This window comes from Mustela putorius, unplaced genomic scaffold (assembly GCF_011764305.1).
Source record: "Mustela putorius furo isolate JIRA1106 unplaced genomic scaffold, ASM1176430v1.1 tig00000083_pilon_pilon_pilon, whole genome shotgun sequence".
NCBI classification, from domain to species: Eukaryota; Metazoa; Chordata; class Mammalia; order Carnivora; family Mustelidae; genus Mustela; species Mustela putorius.
In genome coordinates this window covers 14,572,947-14,596,310 of record NW_025421273.1, presented here as the reverse complement: position 1 = coordinate 14,596,310, position 23,364 = coordinate 14,572,947, and the positions used below count along the sequence as shown (strand labels likewise).

Here is a 23,364-nt window from a genome sequence, read left to right as displayed (position 1 = left end):
ATACAAATTATCTGGGCACCTGGGTGACTCAGTCAGTTAGGCATCCAACTCTTGATCTCAGCTCAGGTCTTGATCTCAGGGTTGTGAGTTCAAGCCCTGCATTGGGCTCCACACTGGGCATGGAGTCCAGTTTTTTTTTAATGTTTAATAAAAAAATATGAATTATCAGAGGCACCTGGCTGGCTCAGTTGGAAGAGCATGCATTTCTTGATCTCAGTGTCATGACTTTAAGCACCACATTGGGTGTAGAGATTACTTAAAATAAATAAAACTTTAAAAAAAAGAAATATGAATTATAAGTCAGAAGCTTTAGGGTGGGCCCAACAATATGTGTTTTAACAAATTTTCCAGGTTATTCTGATGCATGTTCAAATTTGAGAACCACTGTCATACAGCAACCAAAATGAATGAACTATATTTGCAGATGACATGACACTATATAGAGAAAACCCTAAAGACTCCCAAAAATCTATTAGAACTAATAAATGAATTCAGTAAATTTGCAGGACAAAGTCAATGTACAGAAATCTGTTGCATTTCAATATGCTAATAATAAAACAGCAGAAAGAGATATTAAGAAAACCATCCCATTTACAATTGCACCAAAAATAATAAAATACCTAGGAATCAGCTTAACCAAAGAAGTGAAACACATGTATTCTGAAAACTATAAAACACTAATGAAAGAAATTAAAGATGACACAAAGAAATGGCAAGACAAGGATCCCTGGGGGGCTCAGTTGGTTAAGCGTCTGCCCCTGCTCAGCGGGGAACCTGCTTCTTCTCCCTCTGCCCACCGTTTCCCATGCTTGTCTGCTCTCTCATTCTCTCTCTCTCTCTCTCTCTGACAAATAAATAAATAAAATAATTTTTAAAAAAAGAAAAAACATTCCATGCTCATGGATGGAAGAACAAATATTGGTAAAATGTCTATACTACCCGAAGCTATCTATACATTCAATGCAATCCCTATCAAAATACCAATAGCATTTTTCACAGAGCTAGAACAAACAATCTAAAATGTTTATGATATCACAAAATACCCCAAATGGCCAAAGCAATCTTGAAAAAGAAAAACAAAGCTGAAACCATATGATAATTGCCTCTCTCTGCTTGACTTATTTCACTTAGCATAATCTCTTCCAGTCCCGTCCATGTTGCTACAAAAGTTGGGTATTCATCCCTTCTGATGGAGGCATAATACTCCATAGTGTATATGGACCGCATCTTCCTTATCCATTCATCCGTTGAAGGGCATCTTGGTTCTTTCCACGGTTTGGCGACCATGGTCATTGCTGCTATAAACATTGGGGTACAGATGGCCATTCTTTTCACTACATCTATATCTTTGGGGTAAATACCCAGTAGTGCAATTGCAGGGTCATAGAGAAGCTCTATTTTTAATTTCTTGAGGAATCTCCACACTGTTCTCCAAAGTGGCTGCACCAACTTGCATTCCCACCAAATAGCATGGAGGACAAGGGGAGTTAGAGAGGAGAAGGGAGTTGAGGGAAATTGGAAGGGGAGGTGAACCATGAGAGACTATGGACTCTGAAAAACAATCTGAGGGTTTTGAAGGGGCAGGGGGTGGGAGGTTGGGGGAACCAGGTGGTGGGTATTAGAGAGGGCACGGGTTGCATGGAGCACTGGGTGTGGTGCAAAAACAATGAATAATGTTACACTGAAAATCAATTTTAAAAATTAAAATTTAAAAAAAAAAAGAAAAACAAAGCTGGAGGCATCACAATTCCAGATTTTAAGTTATATTACAAAGCTGTTGTGACCAAAACAGTATGGTACTGGCACAAAAAAATAGACACATAAATCAACAGAACTGAATAGAGAGCCCAGAAATAAACCCACAATTATATGGTCAATTAATCTTCAACATAGGAGGAAAGAATATGTAATGGGGAAAAATCTACTCAACAAATGCTACTGGGAAAACCAGAGAGCCACATGCAAAAGAGTGAAAGTAGACCATGTTCTTCACCATTCACAAATATAAACTCAAAATGGATTAAGGACCTAAATGAGAGGCCTGAAACCATAAATTTCCTAGAGGAGAACCCAGGCAATAATTTTCTGACATTGGCCATAGCAACATTTTTCTAGGTATGTCTCCTGAGGCAAGGGAAACAAAAGCAAAAATAAACTATTGGGACTTCATCAAGATAAAAAGTTTCTACACAGTGAAGGAAACCATCAACTAGCCAAAAAACAACCTACTGAATGGGAGAAGTAACAATTTGCAAATGATATGTAGCATTTGCAAATGATATGTCTGATGATAAAGGTTCAGTATCCCAAATGTATAAAATACTAAACCTTTATCATCAGACATATCATTTTCAAATACTACATATCATAACTGAACACCCCAAAAAACAAATAATCCAATTAAAAGTGGTCAGAAGATGTGAACATAACATTTCTCTAAGACATACAGACAGCCAACAGACACAGGAAAAGATACTCAACATCACTGATCATCACGGAAATGCAAATCAAAACTACAATGAGCTATCACCTCACACCTCTCAGAATGCCTAAAATCAACAACATAAAAAACAGCAGGTGTTGGTGACAATGTGGAGAAAAAAGAACCCTTGTGCCCTGTTGGTGGGAATGCAAATTAGTACAGCCACTGTGGAAAACAGTAAGAAGTTTCCTCAAAAAGTTAAAAATAGAACTACCCTACAATCCAGCAATCACACTACCGAGTATTTATCTAAAAAAATACAAAAACACTAATTCAAAGGTATATACGCACCCCTCTGTTTACTGCTGCATTATTTATAGTAGCCAAGACATGGAAGCAACCTAAATGTCCATTGATCGATGAGTGGATAAAGAAGAAGTGATATATAGATATGGATATATGGATTATCAAACCATAAAAAAGAATAAAAGTTTGCCATTTACAACAACATGGATGAAACTAGAGGGTGTTATGCTAACTGAAATAAGTCAATCAGAGAAAGACAAATACCATATGCTTTTACTCATATGTGGAATTTAGGAAACAAAACAAGCAAAGGGGAAAAAAGTAGAGAGAGACAAACCAAGAAACAGACTCTAAACTATGGAGAACACACTGATGTTACCATAGGACAGGTCAGTGGAAGGATGGGCAAAATAGGAGATGGGGTTAAGGAGTGCACTTGTGATGAGCACTGGGTGATGTACGGAAGTGTTAAATCACTATATTGTACACCTGAAACTAATATTACACTGTATGTTAACTATGTTGGAATTAAAATTTAAAACTTAATTTTAAAAATGGGTGAATTATATCTACCTGCATCAACACAGGTGAGTCTCATATATATAAAACAGTAAAAGAAGCGAGCAACAAAGGAGTAATTATGATTCCATTTATACAAAGTTCAAAAATAGGGGGGAACCACTCTATTATTTATAATTGCTTTCAGAGCCAATAAAACAATAAAGAAGAACAAAGAAATAGCTAACCAAAAGTCACAGAAAAGTTTACCTTTGGGGAGGTGAGTAGCAGAAGGACTGGATTAAGAAGAAACACAGCAGAAGGTCTTTCAATTTAATGGGTAGATACTTCCTGGGATTTTTGTCATAATAATCATTATACGTCGCCATAATTATTATACTTCCCCAATAATCATTATACTTCGCCACTAGCCAGAAGGCTTTGTTCCCTATGCTCCTTCCTCTTCCTCCCAAGCAAGATAAATCCTGTGAGTCATGTTAACATCCCTGCTCTCCCCATCCATTTCTGACAACCTCAGGCTTTAGTTCAGGTCTCAGAGAAGCAAGCAAAAGAGAAGCTGAAAGAAGCATGGCAGTCTTGTGGCCAGCAGGGTGCAAATGGCAAAAAGAAAGGAGTCCTATCCATCTCCATGCCCTTAGAGGCAGACACCAGCCTTCTGCCCACCCTGGAAACGGGCAGTGACTCAGCCTCTGAGCACCTGCTGAGGGCCAGCAATACCATTCAAGCTCTCCTAGGACCACAGGTGTTCGAGCAGCTATGGTCCCCACTCTCCCACACCCTATTCTCCCCTGCTCACCCCCAGCAGACTCCCAGCTGTCCAGGGCTCTAGGACCCAATAAAGGTAGTCTGTGCTCCAGGCTCTCCCACTGGGCCCTCAGCATCACCTCCCCCAACAAGGGCATCAAAAGGGACAAAAAAAATCCCTCTTTCTGCCCCTTCACAGGGTTCAGACCCAAGTCATAAGACTGGGAGTTCCAACTTTTGCTCCCCATAGCCATGCTGCACCTTGCTGGATCCACGACAACTGTTCTTCAGTCTCCAACTTGGAGAAAGTCAAGTCCTCACATCACCTACCTAGCTGCAACTGCCTGGCATTATGCCGATAAGCCTTGGAGCTGCCCATGTGTGGCAAAACTTATTTTCAGAGCTGCATCCTTGAATTTGCTACTCTGGACAGGCCGAAAAGAAGAGTGTTACAGACTCTTCCAGGGGCACCAGGGGTGGATGTGGACAGGGTAATAGAGGACCAAGGATGGGGCACTGGGGGACAGGCAAAAAGAATGCAATGTCTATAGGGGATTTAAAAACAAGGGTAAAACCAACTAAGTCTGTCTGCTTTTTGTTATCATGATGAACAAGCAATTCTAAACAATGTCAGTGATTTAAAAAAAAAAAAAAACTCCCTCAAAATACAACTACTGCCATTATTGTTGAGAATGTATGTGAGGTAGGCTGAATTATGCCCTCCGAAAATGTCAAGTCCTAATCCCCTAAACCTAGATGTCACCTGAAGTGCCCAAAGAGATTTGCAGATGGGATTATATGACCAATCTAGAGATGGCCAGGTTATTCCTGATTATCTGGGTAGACCCCATGAAACCATAAGGTCCTATAAGAAAAAGGAGAGAGGATCAGAGTTCAAGAAGGGGAAATCGAGGTGACCACAGAAGCAAGAAGCTGGGGAGGAAGAAGGGTCAGCAAGCCAAAGAACCCAGATGCCTCTAGAAGCTAAAAGCGACCAGGAACCAGATTCTCCTCCCGAAGCTTCAGAGAAGGGAGAGGCCATGATGACATCTTGATTTAGACTTCTCCTTTTTTAAGATTTTATTTATTTATTTGAGAGACAAAGAAAGTGCATGAAGAGGGAGAAGGCCAGAGGGAAAGGGAGAAGCAGCCTCCCCCCTGAGCAGGGAGTCTGATATGGAGCTCCATCCCAGGACCTTGGATTATGACCTCAGCCAAAGGTAGACACTTAACTGACTGAGCCACCCAGGCTCAGACTTGATTTAGACTTCTGACCCCAGATCTGTATTAAAATAAATATGTGTGTGTGTGTGTGTGTGTGTGTGTGTGTGTGTGTGTGTTTAAGACACCACGGTTGTGATAATGTGCTACGGCAGCCACAGGAGATGAATACAATATGTAAGCTTCCAATTAGTTCATCTTAATGATTTTTCCTTTCGTAAACATTTATTCTACATAGAAGTTGATTCAAAGGCCCCTGGAGGGGGGCCAGTCACTCATCCAGAAAGAGTGACCCATGATTAGAACTTCAGGATTTTCAGCCTCACCCTATATTCTGCAGAGAGGGAAGAGGGACTGGAAATGGGGTTAATAACTGATTAGGCCTACATTAGGAAACCTTCATAGAAATCTCAATCCTATGGGTTGAGAGAGCTTCTGGGCTGGTCAACACAACTATACGTGGAAGATAATGCATCCCCAAACCACAGGGACAGAAGCTCCTGTTGGGAGCTGGAATACTGGAATATTTTGGAGCAATGACTGATATGTAGATTTCCCATCATTTCACAAATCATAAGAGCAAAGATCAAACTGTTGGGTAGCTATCAAAGGTACTAAATAAATAGTTGTGCTTGTCCTTCCTTTAGGAACTTAGAGGAACTTGAACCCCCTTGTGTTGTGAAACCAACAACTGGCCCATAATGATTCTGAATTTTATTAAGAAATGTGAAGGGGGTACTCTGAAAGACATTGACCCCCATGGAGTTCAGTAAAGAAAATTTTTAAGCAAAAGAGGAGGCACTGAAGCAATATCTGGATCTATTCTGGAATATGAAATATCCACAATGTCACAAATAGTTTTATTTCCCATTTATTACTGCAAATAATTTGTCATAGAGAGGTGAGGGTATTAAAATTATCCCCTCTGAGTGTCAAAAATGCTAGGTACTCCATCAGGAGGGTGAAGAGGTGGTCATAAGCTTCTGCCCAATTAATTTCATTACCCATCTCTGCCATGTTTCTTCTTAAGATGGAACTTGCTGGTCTCCAGGTCCTCATAGTGCAAACAGCTTAGGGTTCCTGGAGTATCTCCTCTCTTATTGCTCCAGGAAGGGTAGAGTTCTAGCATCCTGAAAGTCCTGATGTCCTTGTGACTTCTCAGCCATGCTAGATGGGATGCAAGAGCAGGAAAGGCAGTTTAGAAGGAGGCCATCTGCTTCTGGAGTTATGGTGGATAAGATTTTCTAAAATGCTCTTCTACCACACTCAGAGGGTGCATAAATTACAACAAACTTTCCTTTAAATGCATTGCTGGACTTGCAAGAATATATTAGAAATCCCCAAAGGTGGCCAGGAGGGAAGTGAATACTAAAACCAAATGCATGAACAAGGATCAAATCCAGAGCAACCAATAGCAGAAATATGGGGGATGGGAGACTAAGTCTGCCATTGAAAATCTTCCAATCTGGGGTGCCTGGGAGGCTCAGTGGGTTAAAGCCTCTGCCTTCGGCTTTGGTCATGATCTCAGGGTCCTGGGATCAAGCCCTGCATCGGGCTCTCTGCTCAGCAGGAGCCTGCTTCCCCCTCTCTCTCTGACTGCCTCTTTGCCTACTTGTGATCTCTCTCTCTCTCTGTGTCAAATAAATAAATAAAATTTTTAAAACTCACAGAAAATTTTGAAATAAGATGAGATGTTGTCAAACCTAAAAAGCCATCAATTTTTGAGATTTGCCACTCTTTCGGGTAATGCTAAGAATGTGAATGTGAGTGTGAATACACTACAAAGTGTGAATCAAGTTATTAAATCACAACAAATGAAAGATGTAGCACAATTTCAGAGAATTTAAATGTGAAAACAAGTTGCAGTGAAAATATTAAATTTAATTAATTTTAATTAAGCAAAAGAGAAAGAGAAAATTGGCCAGGCAGACTTGAGGGAAAAAAGAAAAACCTTCCTGAAACGTCAACTGGCAAGAATTATATCATGATTCTAGCCTCTGTACACTGAATAAAATATCTATATGCATATGTTGTATGTGTGTACAGAAAAAGTGACAGCATTACAAGAAGTTAACAAATCCACCAACATAATGAAATAATTGAGAGATCAAGCAAACAACACATTAACAAGGTTACTGAAAATATTTTAAATGCTATTAACTTCTCTTTTCATTCATTTATCAAATGGACAAAGATCTTAAGGAAGTGAGAGCAGAAACTCATATTGATAGCTGAAAGAAGAGCCTTGTCAACATTGAAAATAAAACCAGCGAAAGATTAGTTTATTCCAGAACAACAGAGAATTGCAACCCAAGACAAGCAACCACTAGCAAAACCATAGGTGTGGATGCCCTGAAAAGAGAGAGGAAAGGGGAAGTTAGGAGGGCTGTTGAAAACAGAAGGTCCATTGGCATAAACCAGGAGTTTGAAGTATAGCAGCTTTTTTTTTTTGAAGATTTTACTTAGTAATTTGACAGAGGGAGAGATCACAAGTAGGCAGAGAGGCAAGCAGTGAAAGAGGGGGAAGCAGGCTCCCCACTAAGCAGAGAGCCCAATGTGGGGCTCTATCCCAGGACCCTGAGATCATGACCTGAGCCAAAGGCAAAGGCTCAAACCACTCAGCCATCCAGGTGCTCCAAGTACAGCAGCTCCTTATTGGCTGGACTATTGCTAGAGAAGTAGTAAGCCCATCATCCTCTTGCTAAGGATAGTCATGTAGTAACTGAAGTAGTATCTACCTGCAAGGTTCCTTATGCCTCTTCCTGTTGGATTTGCTCTTGACTGGAGGCTATAAAATCTCCCTGTGCAGAACCTCCTGATTCAGTTTTAGTGAGGTTTCCCCTTATTCATTTTCATGGAGCCAAATAATGCTCCACTCTCTGAATTACCAGTTTATTTTTCCATTCATCTATTAAAAAATCCCTTCAATCCTCCCCTGTTCCGGCAAGTATGAATAGAGGGGCTATACCCATCTATGCGAAAGTTTTTGTGTGGATGTCCGTTTTCAGGTCATTTGTAGAAATACCAAGGAGCACAACTGCTGGGCCATATAGGAAGAGTATGCTTAGTTTTGTAAGAAACTGCCAAACTGTCTTCCAAGGTGATGCTGTACCATTTTGCATTTGCACTAGCAAGGAACAAAGGGTTCCTGTTGCTTCACTTCCTCACCAGCATTTAGTGGTGTCTGTCTTCTGCATTTGGGGCTTTTTAACAAGGGTGTAGTGGTATCTCATTGTTGTTTGAACCACTTATTTTATGCATACAAAAACACTTATGAGCTAGCTGCCTCTGATATACCAAGGAAGACCAAAAGTTGGATTTTTAATAGAGCAGCCGAAATATTAAAATCCTGAGAAATGTTTAAAATATAAGGACTTCACATGTGTGTATGTTTGCTATTTACAAAGCATTTTTATGACTATTTCCTTCTTAACTGTGCCATACTCAATAACTAGGATTTGGTTCCATTTAATGGACAGGAAAACAGAAGCCAAAGGCACTTGGGCAAGCTGGATTCCTCACGTTTTTGCTGTTTTGTGACTGGGTCAACAGGCTAGTAAATTAACTTCTTTTATTAAAATTGTAGCAAATGTTAAAGCAAGTTTACTGTGTGCCGGACTCTGCTCAGGGCTTCGGGGACACAGAGCTGAGTAAGACGACTCCGGGGGAACCCTCAACTAGGTAAAAGGTGTGAAGACTAGCCCGAAAAACTCTCTTCACCTCCGCTGAGCTTTGGGTCTGGTGGGGCCTCAGGATGAAGGTACCACACACGGCCTAGGACCCTGGAGGGGGGGGTGGGGGTGGGGGAGTCTCCGGTCCTGGGGGAAATGACACCCAGACATTTTCGACTGTAATTCGAAAAAGGAAAACTAACCTTTCAGCCAGCTGAGACGGGTCTGGGTCTGGCTGCCTACTAAAGCCGAAGGGGCTATTGGAGATAGTCTGGAAATGCCACAGCCTTTCTATCTTTGCTTATTGTAGGAAGATCGTACTTATAACCTAAAAATGTGTAACTCAGTGCTCCAGAAACCCTCCAAGAGGAAGGTACACCCAGAAGGAATCACCCCAAAATCAGGGTGACAGAGGATCAAACCACACAGGTAAAGAGGGAAAGGATGAAGAGCGTGCGCGTATACGTGCGCGCTCGCGGCCACGGGGCATATTGCCCCGCCCTCCGCCCCGTTGACGGGCGCGCGGCCCGCGCCTCGTTCTACGAGAGGCGTGGCCGTAAAGAGGCAGGGCCGTGTCGTGAAAGGGGCCGCAACGCGCAGGGCGCTGGTTGACGGCTGGGACTCCATTTTGTTCGCGGCTTCTCTGCTCGTAAGTCGCTCGTTTCCGTGGCTTCTGTGAGGCGAAAAGTTTAAAAAGGGTAAAAGTTTTAAAGAATATTCTGGAAGTCTGTCGGTAAGCCTAGCGAGTCTCCATTTTCTCTCCGCAGCAGACGTCGGCAGCGCGGTTCGGAGAGGCGGCGAGAATGCGGCCCTTGGACATCGTCGAGCTGGCGGAGCCCGAGGAGGTGGAAGTGCTGGAGCCCGAGGAGGACTTCGAGCAGTTCCTCCTGCCCGTCATCAACGAGATGCGCGAGGACATCGCGGCCCTCACGCGGGAGCACGGCAGAGCCTACCTGCGGAACAGAAGCAAGCTGTGGGAGATGGACAATATGCTCATCCAGATCAAAACGCAGGTGGAGGCCTCGGAGGAGAGCGCCCTCAACCATCTGCAGAACCCCGGCGACGGCGTGGAGGGCAGGGCGGCCAAGAGATGCGAGAAGGCCGAGGAGAAGGCCAAGGAGATCGCGAAGATGGCAGAGATGCTGGTGGAGCTGGTGCGGCGGATAGAGAGAAGCGAGTCGTCCTGAAGGAGCGCGGGCGGTGAGGCGGGGCGGCGGCGGGGCGGCTGGGGGGACTGGGGGCGGGGCGGGGAAGTGAACGCGAGCCCGGCTCGCACCCGGGTCGGCGGGGTGGGTCGCCAGGGTAGTTGGCAGAGAAGGTGGTGGGCGTGTGTCCGGTTGGGGCCCAGAGTAACGGTTTCTTGGAGGACGACAGTCGTGCGGGCTTGTTGGGAAACTAAGTCACGCGAGGGGCCACTGAGGAAGGGGGTGGAGAGGGAAGGCCGTTCCGGGACGATCTCAGAATTTGCTGGAAGACTGGAGTGGGGGAGGGGGCACCTCGCATGGTCGGGTTGGTGAGGGGCGTTGGTTGCTGTTTTTCTTCAGGATTTTAACCTCTTAACGATGATTTCCTCCCATCTGGGCTTCAGGTTTCCAGCCAGCGGATTCTGGTCAACTGATGGAGATTGGCTGACATCCTTGAGAAGCTGAAACCAGAGAGCCTTTTGTTTTCTCCTTTTTCCTCTGTCTACACTTTGTCCTCACTTACACTACGTTTCTGCTATGGTCTGTGGTGGATGACCTCAAAACAAGTTCCGACCGTTCAATGTTTTTGTTTGGGGAAGTAGTTTTCATTTGGAAGGTGCTCTCACACGAGAATTAGGGCCTAGATTGTAAGCTCTTGCGGCAGTCACGTTTGTTCCTGGGCTTTGGTTATTTCTAAATTTTGAGGTGCTTTGTGCTTTCTTGTGTGACTTGATAGCTCCCTGGAACTTTGAGTCTGTGTCACATGAGACTCAAGAGTTGGAGTTTTCCAGCTTTGGAGCTGCTGAAGGAGCTGCGTTACTTCTAGAATATTACTTCATGCAGCAGCTGCTGAAGAAGCTGAAGAAGAAGGGACCAGACGTCAACTGGCAATGTGAATGGAGCTGATCTGGCTAGGACTGATGAATCAGAAGGCAGTGGGACGATGGTAGTGTCTGTATTTTGGGACTTTGATTTCTGTGTGAGACCAAAGGAGAAGAGATGTATTTTGTTCAAAATTTAAATTTTATGTGGCACACTATCTGATGTAACCTATCTGGTCAGTTTGGACAACCCAACTCAGCTTTATTTGATGTGGAACCTAGAATAGGAGACAAGATCTTGGTTTTGTACACATTGATGTAATACTCTGATGCATTTCAGGGGATTCTGGGCATAAAATGGAAGAGATATTTGCAAAGGCTCTTGAGGGGCTGGGAAAGGAAAGGAGGACTGTCTGCATTGGACCCTAAACTGGACAGGGACTAGGTATTTTTGAAGTTCATAAATCGTCCTGCTCTAAGTTCATTTGAGTAGCAGACCTGACAAGTATTTGAGGTCAAAACCCTACCATGTGTATTAAAAAGAAAAAAGAAAAAAAAAGTTAATAAAAGTATTCATTTGCTTGAAAAAACAAAAGACCTAAAAAGTTATTGACTAAAATTTTATTTCTCTCAAAATGAAATCTTTCTCCTTGATTGTCATTGCCAAATGGAAGATGAATTTCTTACTGGTTTTGAGGCTTTCAGAAAGCCTCTGGTCGTGGGAAAGAATTATCTCTGCATGCTGCTATAGGAGCTGGTCAAGGGAAGTACAGACTTGGTTCTTAGCATAGGAGGGGACCTCCTAAAATCCCGTGGTCTGGGTCATTGCTTTTAGAGAGCCAAGCCAGAGTAGTACTTTCAGTCACCTAACCTAAAAAACTAGAACATTAGCCCTCACATAGGGAGTATTTTAATAAGTCATAATTATAACAGTGGTAGATCACACCACTCCCAGCACCTTCAGAAATTAAGGGCTTACTCCCCAGCTGCTGGAATTATTGCTGACAGATAGCCATCAGCTGGTCAGCCCTCTTGAGAAGACCCTCTGCTTAAGAGAGCTGCTTTTGCCAAGTTCATGCCCCCTTTCCTAGGTGGCCTGTATCCAGTGACGAACTGGCTGAGTCTAAAGGCTCTTTTCTTCTCACCACAAGTTGGGACAACTTTGAAGGGCAGCTGTGCGACTCCCTGGTGGGTCTCCTCAGGCTCTTGCTAGGACAACCTCACAGCCCCACTCCTCTGCCTAGTCTAATGGACCTCCCCTTTCACAGGGTCTAATCCCTAATAAACTTAACCTGCACTGTATTTTCATCTTCAAGTCGGCTTCCTGGGAAGCCCAGTTGGTAAGTGTAAAACAGTAAGAAACTCACAAGCTACATGTCCTATCTCTGGGAGAGTTAAGCATTTCAGAGCAAGGAACTGGTGAACTTAGAGGATGAGTACAGCTTCTGAGAACAAGAGAATGAGGGATGTCCAAGCACAGGACCAATGTGAGAAAATCCCAGAAGTTGCAAATTTTTCTCTAAGCATCTTAATGGTAAAAATTGGATAGGATGAAATTATGAACAAGGAAACAACAGCCACCAGAAAAGTTAAATTTGGTAATTTGCTAAAACTAGGAAATTAACATTGGTACAATACTACTAACCAGACTACAGACTTTATTCTTTCACCAGTTTCCCAGTAATGCCTGTTTTACTGTTTCAGGATACCACATTGCATTTGGTTTGTTGACTTTTAAAACGAGGAATGGCACAAAATTCAAAAGAAAAAAAAAAGGTGGCCCTTTCCTACACCAATCTTCCCCGTTGCCCTCTAAGAAAACAACCACTTACCAGTATCCTATACCCTTCCAAATATCCATATTTGAGTATATACATACATACTCTCCCAACCTTGGGATTTTTGGGGTTTCTTGTCTTTACAGTGATGGTAGCACACTGTATAACCTGTGAATGTCCTTTTTTTTTTTCCCACCTAAAACTGTGGTTTGAAAATCTTACCCTATTTAAACATCAAGATCTGCATTCTTTTTTCCAGTGGCTACATGGCATTCACTGTTTGTTGTCCTATAAACCGTGAAGTAGTCAGATGATCCTTACAGGTTTGAGAATTTTCATTCTAAATTACTATCCAGTAACTCCTTACTTAGTTCCTCCTTCTTGTAAGAAACCACCAACTCCAATTTCCCCAGCTTCTGAAGTCTACCCTCAATCGAGCTCTAGCGTTTGGAGCAATCAAATCTTTCATTTTCTAAGCAAAGAATGTCCTAAGGAACCATTCTGAGAGGTAGTCTTCTGGGACTGTACAATCACGTCATTGAGTATGACCAGGGTTGCCAGAATTTTTTATTATATATCTATATGTCCTTTATAAGCCCCAGGTTCTCTGTCCCTTTCATGGCTGTCCTTCAGAGTTCCAGTTATGTACAGCTATGCAGAAAGGCCTGCTGGGGTTCTTGGCCAGATTCTCTCCATTGTACAGCCTGCCCGGAGCTGGACCCTATCTTTGCTCAGGTGCTTCAGGTGTAACGAGTGTCCTTTTTTTTTTTTTTAAGATTTTATTTATTTGACAGGGATCACAAGTAGAGAGGCATGCAGAGAGAGACAGAGGGGGAAGTAGGCTCCCTGTTGAGCAGAAAGCCCGATGCAGGGCTTGATCCCAGGACACTGGGATCGTGACCTGAGCTGAGGGAAGAGGCTTTAATTCACTGAGCCACCCAGGACCCAGGTGCCCCGTAACAAATGTCCTTTTATATCAACTGCTATTACAGAAGGAAGCATGGGGGCTGTGGGAGCATAGAGCTCTGGAAAGCCATCTATCTGAGAGAAGATAGACAAAGTAATTTGTAACAGTTCTGATGGGAAATGGAGGAAAAGTATGCAGAATGTGCACAATCTGCTGGTCTCATGCTTAATACGAATCAGGCTGGGAAGACCACAAAGTGCTCCTACAGAGGCTTCTGCAGCTAGTCAGCTGACATGACCCCAGGGAAGAAAGCAAGTGTAATTCTAGTGGACATGGCAGGACTGACAATAACCAAGGATACAATCAACACTTGCGGGGCAAGCATTAACAAAAATGATTCTGGAGCACCCGGCTGGCTCAGTCAGTAGAGCATGCAACTCTTGATTTGGGATCATGAGTTCAAGCCCCACTTTGGGTGTAGAGCTACTTAAAGTAGAAAGTAATTTTTTTTTTTTAATTACTCCAAGTGAAGGGAGAACTCCACGGAGTTCTTAACCTTGCTGAAGATAAAACTTTAGTATCGTGGCTGCCATTAAACAGAGGGACTGGGAAACAGGAGATCTGACTCCCAATCATCCTGCTACTGCTCTCTGTGTGATCTTGGGCAGATATTGGCTTGTCTGAGGTTATTTCCAGCACAGGCATTCCATGTGACTTCTAGAACTAAAGCTCACCTGGCACAAAATGCTGTAGAAGCCATTAGTATATATTGCACTTCCTCACCCCCTCGTGGTTACGTAAGTGGGTGTGGTTGTGGGTGGAAGAGAGAGGGAGAATGAGAGAGACGAATTCTAGCCAGTGACTTGTGAAGGAAAGTAGCACGTGTCACATCCAAGCTGGAACCTCCAACAGGAGACCCTCCAGAGTCCTCTGCGGCTCAGGAGCCATTCAACATGCAAGATGGTGGTTGATCATCAGCCTATGTTCCTTTGATAAGTGTAGTTTCCTTGCCAACCTATGATGAATACATAGCACAAACAGGGAAGACCTTAGTTGCTTTAAGACCCTGAGATTTGCAGTGGGGAAGCGGGGGGGTACCTGGGTGGCTTAGTGGGTTAAAGCCTCTGCCTTTGGCTCAGGTGATGATCTCAGGGTCCTGGGATCAAGCCCCAAATCGGGCTCTCTGCTCAGCGGGGAGCCTGCTTCCCCCTCTCACTCTCTGCCTGCCTCTCTGCCTACTTGTGATCTCTGTCTGTCAAATAAATAAATAAAATCTTTAAAAAAAAAAAAAAGACCCTGAGATTTGGGAATTGTTATGATGACGTGAGCCCCACTTAGGTGACTGATAATTTCATCCTTTCTTCCTCTCCTTGCATTTGATGAAAGGGTTGTCCGTCCTTCTCTCTAGGCCTAGAGCCTTGTTTGTCCTCACATCCCTCCCACTTGTCCAGGGCATTCTTCCTCAAGCAACAACCTTCTTTCTCACTCATTCGTAGCTGTTTACTTTCTTCTGCCCTCAAAAGACTCCAAGGTGAAAGAGCCCAAATTCAAGTCCCTGGTCCTGGACACTTCCTCCTTCCAGGCAGCAGACAAACATGGAATGGGTTAAGTTTCCACCATCTTTTTAAAATAAATGGAGATTTGTTACCTTGTTAACACTGTGGCCAAATAAATAAACAAATCCAGGGGTTACTTCACTGCTGCCCAAAATAGCTGAGGGCTTCCCCTAGTTCTATTTTCCTCTTTTCTGATCCCCATAGTGCTCTGTAGTTCCTTTCTCCTGTTTACATCCCCACTCCTTCTTCCTTCATTCACAAAATCCTCCATTCCATTATTCCCAAACTCACCAATATTGTTCTTTGCCTCTTAAAAGTATGTTTCTTTACTACCTGTGACAGCTTCAAATAGACTCCCCCAAGCCCTGGGCTTTCCTGAGTCTCATTGGTGATGGTCCCTCACAGCACGCAACTGATCAAGGGCTGCATTTTTGACAGGAAACAAGAAGTAAAAGGTCAGGATTTTGACAAGGACATTGTCATAGCGATGGATGGTGTACACTGAAAGGATGGATGGGGAAATAAGCAGGAGAGCTACATGAGAAAGCAGCTGTTAAAGTAAATTGCTCAGGTTAAAAAGAAAAGGTACGGGTGACTATAGCACAAATGTCACCTAGGAGGACAGGGACATGGTCAGAAAGGAGGAAGGCTGAGCAGGTATTGAGCAGGTTTGGGGCAATAACAAGCCCCAAGTCACCATTGGGAATAAGCAGCCAAGGGACATTGAGGAGCTCATCAAATGGGAGGAGGCTGGGGGCCTGGGGACCAGGTGTGGGATGGCCATGGAACTCATCCAAGATGATGACAGGACGTGGGGTGGAAAGGAAGGCCAGGAGCTGGGTGCCACAGTATACATGAATGAGGGAGCTCCAACGTGGGGAGGGGGACAGAGGATGATAACAGTGGGGAGGGAGATAAGGTAGTGAGATGAGCAGCACACACTCTAAAGGAGTGCCGCCTTAGAAAAGAGGGAGGATGATGAGGAGGTATAGCGATGACCAGAGGACAGTCTTGCTCCAACTCCTGACCAAAGCACAGGGAACATGGGGAAACCAGCTGCTTTCCCTTCATGGACCTGAGGGCCATGTGGCACAATTCTCTGGGGACAGTCCAGTAAGGGGCAAGGTTGGGGTGGAAGGCAGGGAGCCAGGCAATGGCTCACCAATTCCTCTAGGGCCAGGAGAGGGTTTTGGGGTAGAGAGCATTATGGGAAATTTGTCCTAAGAAAAGTGCCCCAGGCAGATTTCTACTTGGTTCATCAATGGGACAGACAGGGGTGATGAGTGTGGTAAATTAAGTCCTGAACATCGTCTGAGAGCAGATGGGTAGGGCCTTGGCATGACCACTATGGCAGAGCCAAAGAAGTGGCAGCTGGAGGTTGTCAACTATGCTTCCTACAGTCGCTTCTTTGAAGGAGATGTGAGAAGCCACCACCACTGGTCATTTGGGGTTGAAAATGGCAAGAGTTTCTGCATACGAAACTGAAACTTGTAAGACGTGGCTCCAGATGGCGCCTTGCTGGCTCAGTCAGGGGAGCATATGACTCTTGATCTCAGGGTCCTGGGTTTAAGCCTCACATTGGGCATTGGGCAGAGAACTTATTTAAATATATATTTTTAAATTTTTATTTATTATGTGTGTGTGTGTGTATGTGTATAAAATTTTTTTTAAAAGAGATGGCTCCAGAAGAAGCCATCTTAGAGATGAGATGAGCTTCAGACTTCAAGATCTTTCTCAAGCATGTTGTAGAAAGGTTCTTCCCCAGATAGTAGGTGCCATCCAAGCAGAAAGACCAGATTGTAACAGTTACCTTTCTATCAAAGCCACTCATTCCCCATGGAACAAGCTGAGAGAGTCGGGGAAGGACAGAGCACAGAGACCAGTTAACAAAAAAACTTGTCTTGGTAAGATTTTTTGCTGTAAATACATACACATTGGAACTGGCTGAAAGTAAACAGGAAACAGTCTAGGGTTTTGAGGAAATTATATTGGCAGAGAAATTCCAAGTAGGGTGTGCTAAATCCTGTGATTAATCAAGTCCAGAGGAACAGGTGAGCCCCGAACCTTCAGCAGCAGAAAGGGGGCTTCCTTGATGAAAGGTAAAAGCTGTGGTCCTACAGCTCCCTGTTTCGGGTGCTATACCATCACCCCTGCTGTGTTCTGCTTATTAGTAGTAAGTCCTGTCTGCCCTCCAGGGAAGGTAATCAAGTTCTGTCGCCAGTCTGACCCCCAAACTCAGGAAAATTCTAGTAGAAGCTTCTGCCTAGCCATCAGTCTTACCTTTTAGAAACAAACTAACAGACTGCTGGAACAGAAAAAGACATCTGAGGAAGACTCCTGTTCAGATGAATCAGAACGTGCCAGAAGTGCCCCACAGTTACACCAGCTTCGTTATAATGTTAATATCCCGCCTGAACAGTCATCCCAAGCCCTACTAGGGAGTCAAGGATCTGGAGATTATTCCTCATGATCTTCTTATTTGTACAAAGAAAGATGACCTTGTGAGGCAACTCCCCCAGAGTAGTCTCTGAGTCTATAACTTAACAAGGAACAGAACCATGAAGAGAGAAGCACAAAATTCATTGACATGTTTCTTTTTTTTTAAGATTTTTATTTATTCAGGGGCACCTGGGTGGCTCAGTGGGTTAAAGCCTCTGCCTTTGGCTCAGGTCATGATTCCAGGGTCCTGGGATCGAGCCCCACATCAGGCTCTCTGCTCTGTGGTGAGCCTGCTTCCCCCTCTCTCTCTGCCTGCCTCTCTGCCTACTTGTGATCTCTGTCAAATAAATAAATAAAACCTTTTAAAAAGTAAATAAAAAAAGATTTTTTTTATTCATTTGAGAGAGAGAGAAAGCACGAGAAGGGGAGAGAGGCAGAGGAGAAAGCAGACTCTCCACGGAGCAGGGAGCCCGATGCAGGGCTTGATGTCAGGAACCTGGGATCACGACCCAAGCCAAAGGCAGACACCCAACCATCTGAGCCACCCAGGCACACCAGAGAGAGGGTGATTGAGAATACCAACAGGCAGAGGGGCAGAGGGAAAGCGAGAAGCAGGCTCCCCACTGAGTAGGGAGCCCAGTGTGGAGCTTGATCCCAGTACCCTAGGATCATGACTTGAGCTGAAGGCAGATGCTAACCGACTGAGCCACCCAGGTGCCCTATGGACATGTCTCTTAAATGATCACAACTATTACCATTATATTCTAGTGATATTTTTAAAACATCATACATTTTGAAAGAATCTAAAGCTAAATCATCAGTATTAGTAGTAGAGTTTAGCAAGCTTTCTAGAAACAAAATCAATACATGATAGTCAGCAGTGTTTCTATTCACCAGGAAGAGAAAATATATTTTCTAAGAGGTATCATTTAGTACATCCATAGATGAGTGGATAAAGAAGAATATGAATATATAGTGTGTGTATATATATATATGTAATATATATAGAATATATAGTATATATATATTCAATGGAATATTACTCGACCATAAAAAAGGAATGAAATCTTGCCATTTGCAACAACATGGGTGGACCCAGAGGGTATAATGTTAAACGAAATAAGTCAATCAGAGAAGGACAAATACCATGTGATTTCTCTCATATGTGGAAGTTAAGAAACAACATATGAGCAAAGAAAAAAAGGAGATAAACAAAAAAACAACCTCTTAACTATTGACAACAAACTGGTGGTTGCCAGAGGGGAGGGGAATGGGGTGGTGGGATGGATAAATTACATGAAGGGGATTGAGAGCACACTTACCATGATGAGCACTGAGCAACGCACAGAATTGTTGAATCACTATATCGTACACCTGAAATTAATATAGCACTGTATGTTATTCAGGGTTGCCTGCCTGGCTCAGTTGTTAAGTGTCTGCCTTCAGCTCAGGTCATGATCCCAGGGTCCTGGGATCGAGCCCCACATTGGGCTCTCTACTTGGCAGGAAGCCCGTTTCTCCCTCTCTCACATGCCCTGTTGTATTCCCTCTCTCACTGTGTCTCTCTCTGTCAAATAAATAAAATCTTTTTTAAAAAAGTAACACTGTATGTTATTCACACTGGGATTTTAAAAATAAATAACAATTAAACCTAACTACCTCTCAAAAATAATAATAAAATAAAAGGTGTCATTTATAATAGGACAAAACTATTTTTTAATGCTGTGTTATTTTCCTAGGGATGCTGTAATTGCCACAGACCAAGGGGCTTAAAGCAATAGAAATTCATTTTCTCACAGTTGAAGAGGGTAGAAATCAGAAATCAAGGTATTGGCAGGGCCATGCTCCCCCTTAAATGTCTAGGAGAGAATCTTTCCTTGGCTCTTTCAGCTTCTGGTGACTATTGGCAATCTTTGGTGCTCCTTCTATCAGTTCAATCCCTGCCCTCTTGTCACATGGCCACCTTCCCTGTGCCTCTGTGTTTTCACATGGGCTTCACATAAGGATACCTATCCTTGGAGTTAGGGCTCACCTTCATCCAGTATGGTCTCATATTAACTAATTACATCTATAAAAGACTCTATTTTCTTTTTTTTTTTTTAAAGAAGTTACTTATTTATTTATTTATTTATTTGGGAGAGACAGAGAGAGAGAAAGAGCATAAGCAGGAAGGAGGGGCAGAGTAAGACTCCCCACTCAGCAGGGTTCCTGACTCTGGGCTTGATCCCAGGACCCTGAGATCATGACCTGAGCTGAAGGCAGACACTTAACCAACTAAGTCACCAAGGCATGCCATAAAGGCCCTATTTTCAATAAGATCACATTCTGAGGGGCAAAGTCCACATGAATTTGAAGGAGACATAATTCAACCCAGTACAAATGGTAACTGGGACAATTTTAACAAAACATATGGAAAATATTTCTGTATAAAACTACAAAATTAGGGGGGCACCTGGGTGGCTCAGTGTGTTAAAGCCTCTGCCTTCTGCTCGGGTCATGATCTCAGGGTCCTGGGATCAAGCCCCAAATCGGGCTCTCTGCTCAGCGGGGAGCCTGCTTCCTCCTCTCTCTCTCTGCCTGCCTCTCTGCCTACTTGTGATCTCTGTCTGTAAAATAAATAAAATCTTTAAAAAAAAAAAAAACTACAAAATTAGGGTCACTTGGGTGGCTCAGTGGGTTAAAGCCTCTGCCTCCAGCTCAGGTCATGATTCCAGGGTCCTGGGATCAAGCCCTGCATCGGGCTCTCTGCTCAGCGGGGAGCCTGCTTCCTCCTCTTTCTCTGCCTGCTTTTCTGCCTACTTGTGATCTCCATCTGTCAAACAAATAAATAAAATCTTTAAAAGAAAACCTACAAAATTATATTGAAATACATTACAGAGCAACTAAATAGACTGACAAAATCGGCATTCTAATCCTTTCCTAATTGGCCCACTGAGTCAATCCAATTCCAAAGAAATCTCATCAGGTGGGTCTGCTTGTTTTGGTAAAATTTTAAAAACTAACTGAAAGTCAGAACAAGCAGAAAAGGGGCGCCCTGGTGGCTCAAAGGGTTGAACCCCTAGAATTGGGCCCTCTTCAGGCTCTTTGCTCGGCGGGGAGCCTGCTTCCCATCCCCCTCTCTCTGCCTGACTGCTTTCTTGTGATCTCTCTGTGTGTCACATAAATAAATAAGATCTTTAAAAAAAAAAAAAAAAAAAAGGTAGAAAAGCCAGGACATTCCTGAAGAAGGAGAAGGGGGTGGGAGGCTTGTCATACTTAACCAGATATCAATATTTACCATAAATCTAATTTAGTAATCAAGTAAATACAATAAAAGCCCAGAGATGGAGACAAATGGAACAGAATACAGACATAAGCAAACAGAGAAACTTGACAGCTGACAGATGTTACATTGCAGACCAGAGGGAATGGATAAAATATTCAGTAAGCAGGGCTGGGATAACTAAGTACACACATGGGGAGGACTGCAATGAGATACCTGCCTCAAACTTCACTTCTAGATGGATTGCTCACAAGTATGAAAAAACACTAAGTCTTTTAGAAAAGAACATAAAGGAACATTTTTATGACCTTAGGGTAGCTAAGAATTTCTTAAAATAAAACCGGGGGTAGGGACATAAAAGGAAACTTTGATATTTTGCCTTCACCAAAACTAAAATATTAGGGGCACCTGGGTGGCTCAGTGGGTTGAAGGCTCTGCCTTTGACTCAGGTCATGGTCTCAGGGTCCTGGGATTGAGCCCCGCATTGGGCTCTCTGCTCAGTGGGGAGCCTGCTTCCTTTGTTCTCTCTCTGCCTGCCTCTCTGCCTACTTGTGATCTGCCTGTCAAATAAATAAATAAAAATCTTAAAAAAAAAAAAAAAACTTGGGGTGCCTCGGTGGCTCAGTGGGTTAAAGCCTCTGCCTTCGGCTCAGGTCATGATCCCAGGGTCCTGGGATTGAGCCCCGCATTGGGCTCTCTGCTCAGTGGGGAGCCTGCTTTCCTTCCTCTCTCTCTGCCTACCTTTCTGCCTACCTATGATCTCTGTCTGTCAAATAACTAAATAAAATCTTTAAAAAATAATAATAAAAATAAAAAAACTTGCAAACTGTTTAAAAAAATACTAAAATATTAATTTGTACAAGAATGTTTGGAGCATCATTACTCATAATAGCCAAAGGGTAGAGACAACCCAAATGGCCATTAATGGATGAATGGATAAACAAATTGTGGTATATTCATGAAACAGTATTCAGCCATAACAAGGAATGAAGTACTGATACATGCCTGGATAAAAGCTTGAAAATATTATGCAAAGTGAAAAAAGCCATACACAAAAGGCCACGTACCATAAGATTCCTTTCTTTAAAAAAAAATTTTTAGGGGCGCCTGAGCCGCTCAGTCAGTGGGCATCTGCCTTCAGGTGGGGTCAAGGTCCCGGTGTGCTCCAGTTCCTCAGGCTCCCTGCTCAGCAGGGGCCCTTCTTCTCCCTCTTCCTCTGCCACTCCCTCTGCTTGTGCTCATGCTCTCTTGCTCTCTCTCTGTGTCAAATAAATAAAAAAATCTTTAGAAAAAAGTTTTTTAAAATAAAATAATTTTTAAGATTTTTTTTTAATAATTTCTACACCCAACATGGGATTCAAACTCGCAACCCTGAGGTCAAGAGTTGCATGGTCTACTACGGCACCTGAGTGGCTCATTCAGTTGAACATCCGACTCTTGATTTTGGCTCAGGTTGTGATCTTGGAACTGTGAGATGGAGCCCCAGGTTGGGCTCTAGGCTCTGTGCAGAGTCTGCTTGGGATTTTCTCTCCCTCTGCCCCTTCCCTCACTTGTGTGTGCCTGAGATTGCACAAACACACAAGCTCTCTCTCTAAAATAAATAAATAAAATCTTTAAAAAAAGAGAGAGAGAGAGTTGCATGCTCTACTGAATGAGCCAGCCAGGTGTCCCTCTATGATCCCTTTTATAGGATGTTATAGACTGAATTGTGTCCCCCAAATTCATACATGGAAGTCCTAACCCCCAAGATGACTGCATTTGGAACAGGGCCTTTGTCTCAGTCTGCTGTAGCTATCGCAACAAAATGCCATAGACTGGGTAGCTTATAAGCAACAGAATCTATTTCTCACAGTTCACGGATTTGAAATAATCTAAAGATAAATCATCAGCATTAGTGGTAGAGTTTAGCAGTTTTCTAGAAACAAAATTGGCTGGAAGTCCAAGATCAAGGCATAAGCATGGCTGAACTCTGGTGAGGGCTCTCTTCCTGGTTCCTAGCAGGTGATTTCTCTCTGAGTTCTCACAGGGCACAAGGTGAAGGCAGATGTGTCAGGAAGCTCTATGGGGTCTCTTTTATAAAAACATTGATCCCATTCAGCAGGGTCTACCCCATGGCCTAAGCTCCTCCAAAGGCCCACCTCCTAACACCAACACACTGGGCATTAAGATTTCAACATAAGAATTTGACAAGAGGAGGATGCCACAACATTTAGATCATAGTAACCTTAAAGAAGTAATAATTATATAATAATAATAAAATTAAAAGAGGTCATACGGATGGAATTCTAATTCAATATAACTGGGGACCTCAAAGAAGAGGAAGAGACACCAGGGTTGCTCATGAGCAGAGAAAAGATCTCTTTTTGGGAGCCACTGTGCCTACTACCTCTCCCTAGAGGTCTTGGCACCCAACCCCACTATGTCCAGGTGGGGACACCAATGCCCAGAGAGCCATCTGCAGGCTGCTACCTGATTGGCCCCGAGTCTCCCAGCCAGCATGTTATGAAGCTAGGATCCAAATCCCAGATCCAATC

General features: G+C 43.4%; 1 protein-coding gene across 2 annotated transcripts; it reads left to right on the top strand.

Annotated features, from left to right (window-relative positions):
• The first annotated feature begins 9,430 nt into the window (after window positions 1–9,430).
• MRFAP1 (Morf4 family associated protein 1) lies at window positions 9,431–11,483 on the top strand. Of its 2 annotated transcripts, none has more exons than XM_045075443.1 (3): window positions 9,431–9,532; window positions 9,651–10,083; window positions 10,472–11,483. In XM_045075443.1, the coding sequence occupies exon 2, from the start codon at window positions 9,687–9,689 to the stop codon at window positions 10,068–10,070; it is 384 nt and encodes a 127-aa protein (XP_044931378.1). In that variant the 5' UTR covers window positions 9,431–9,532; window positions 9,651–9,686; the 3' UTR covers window positions 10,071–10,083; window positions 10,472–11,483. The 2 variants fall into 2 exon arrangements, with proteins under 2 accessions (XP_044931378.1, XP_044931382.1); XM_045075447.1 differs by having other exon boundaries at window positions 9,444–9,532; window positions 9,654–10,083.
• Window positions 11,484–23,364: the final 11,881 nt, after the last annotated feature.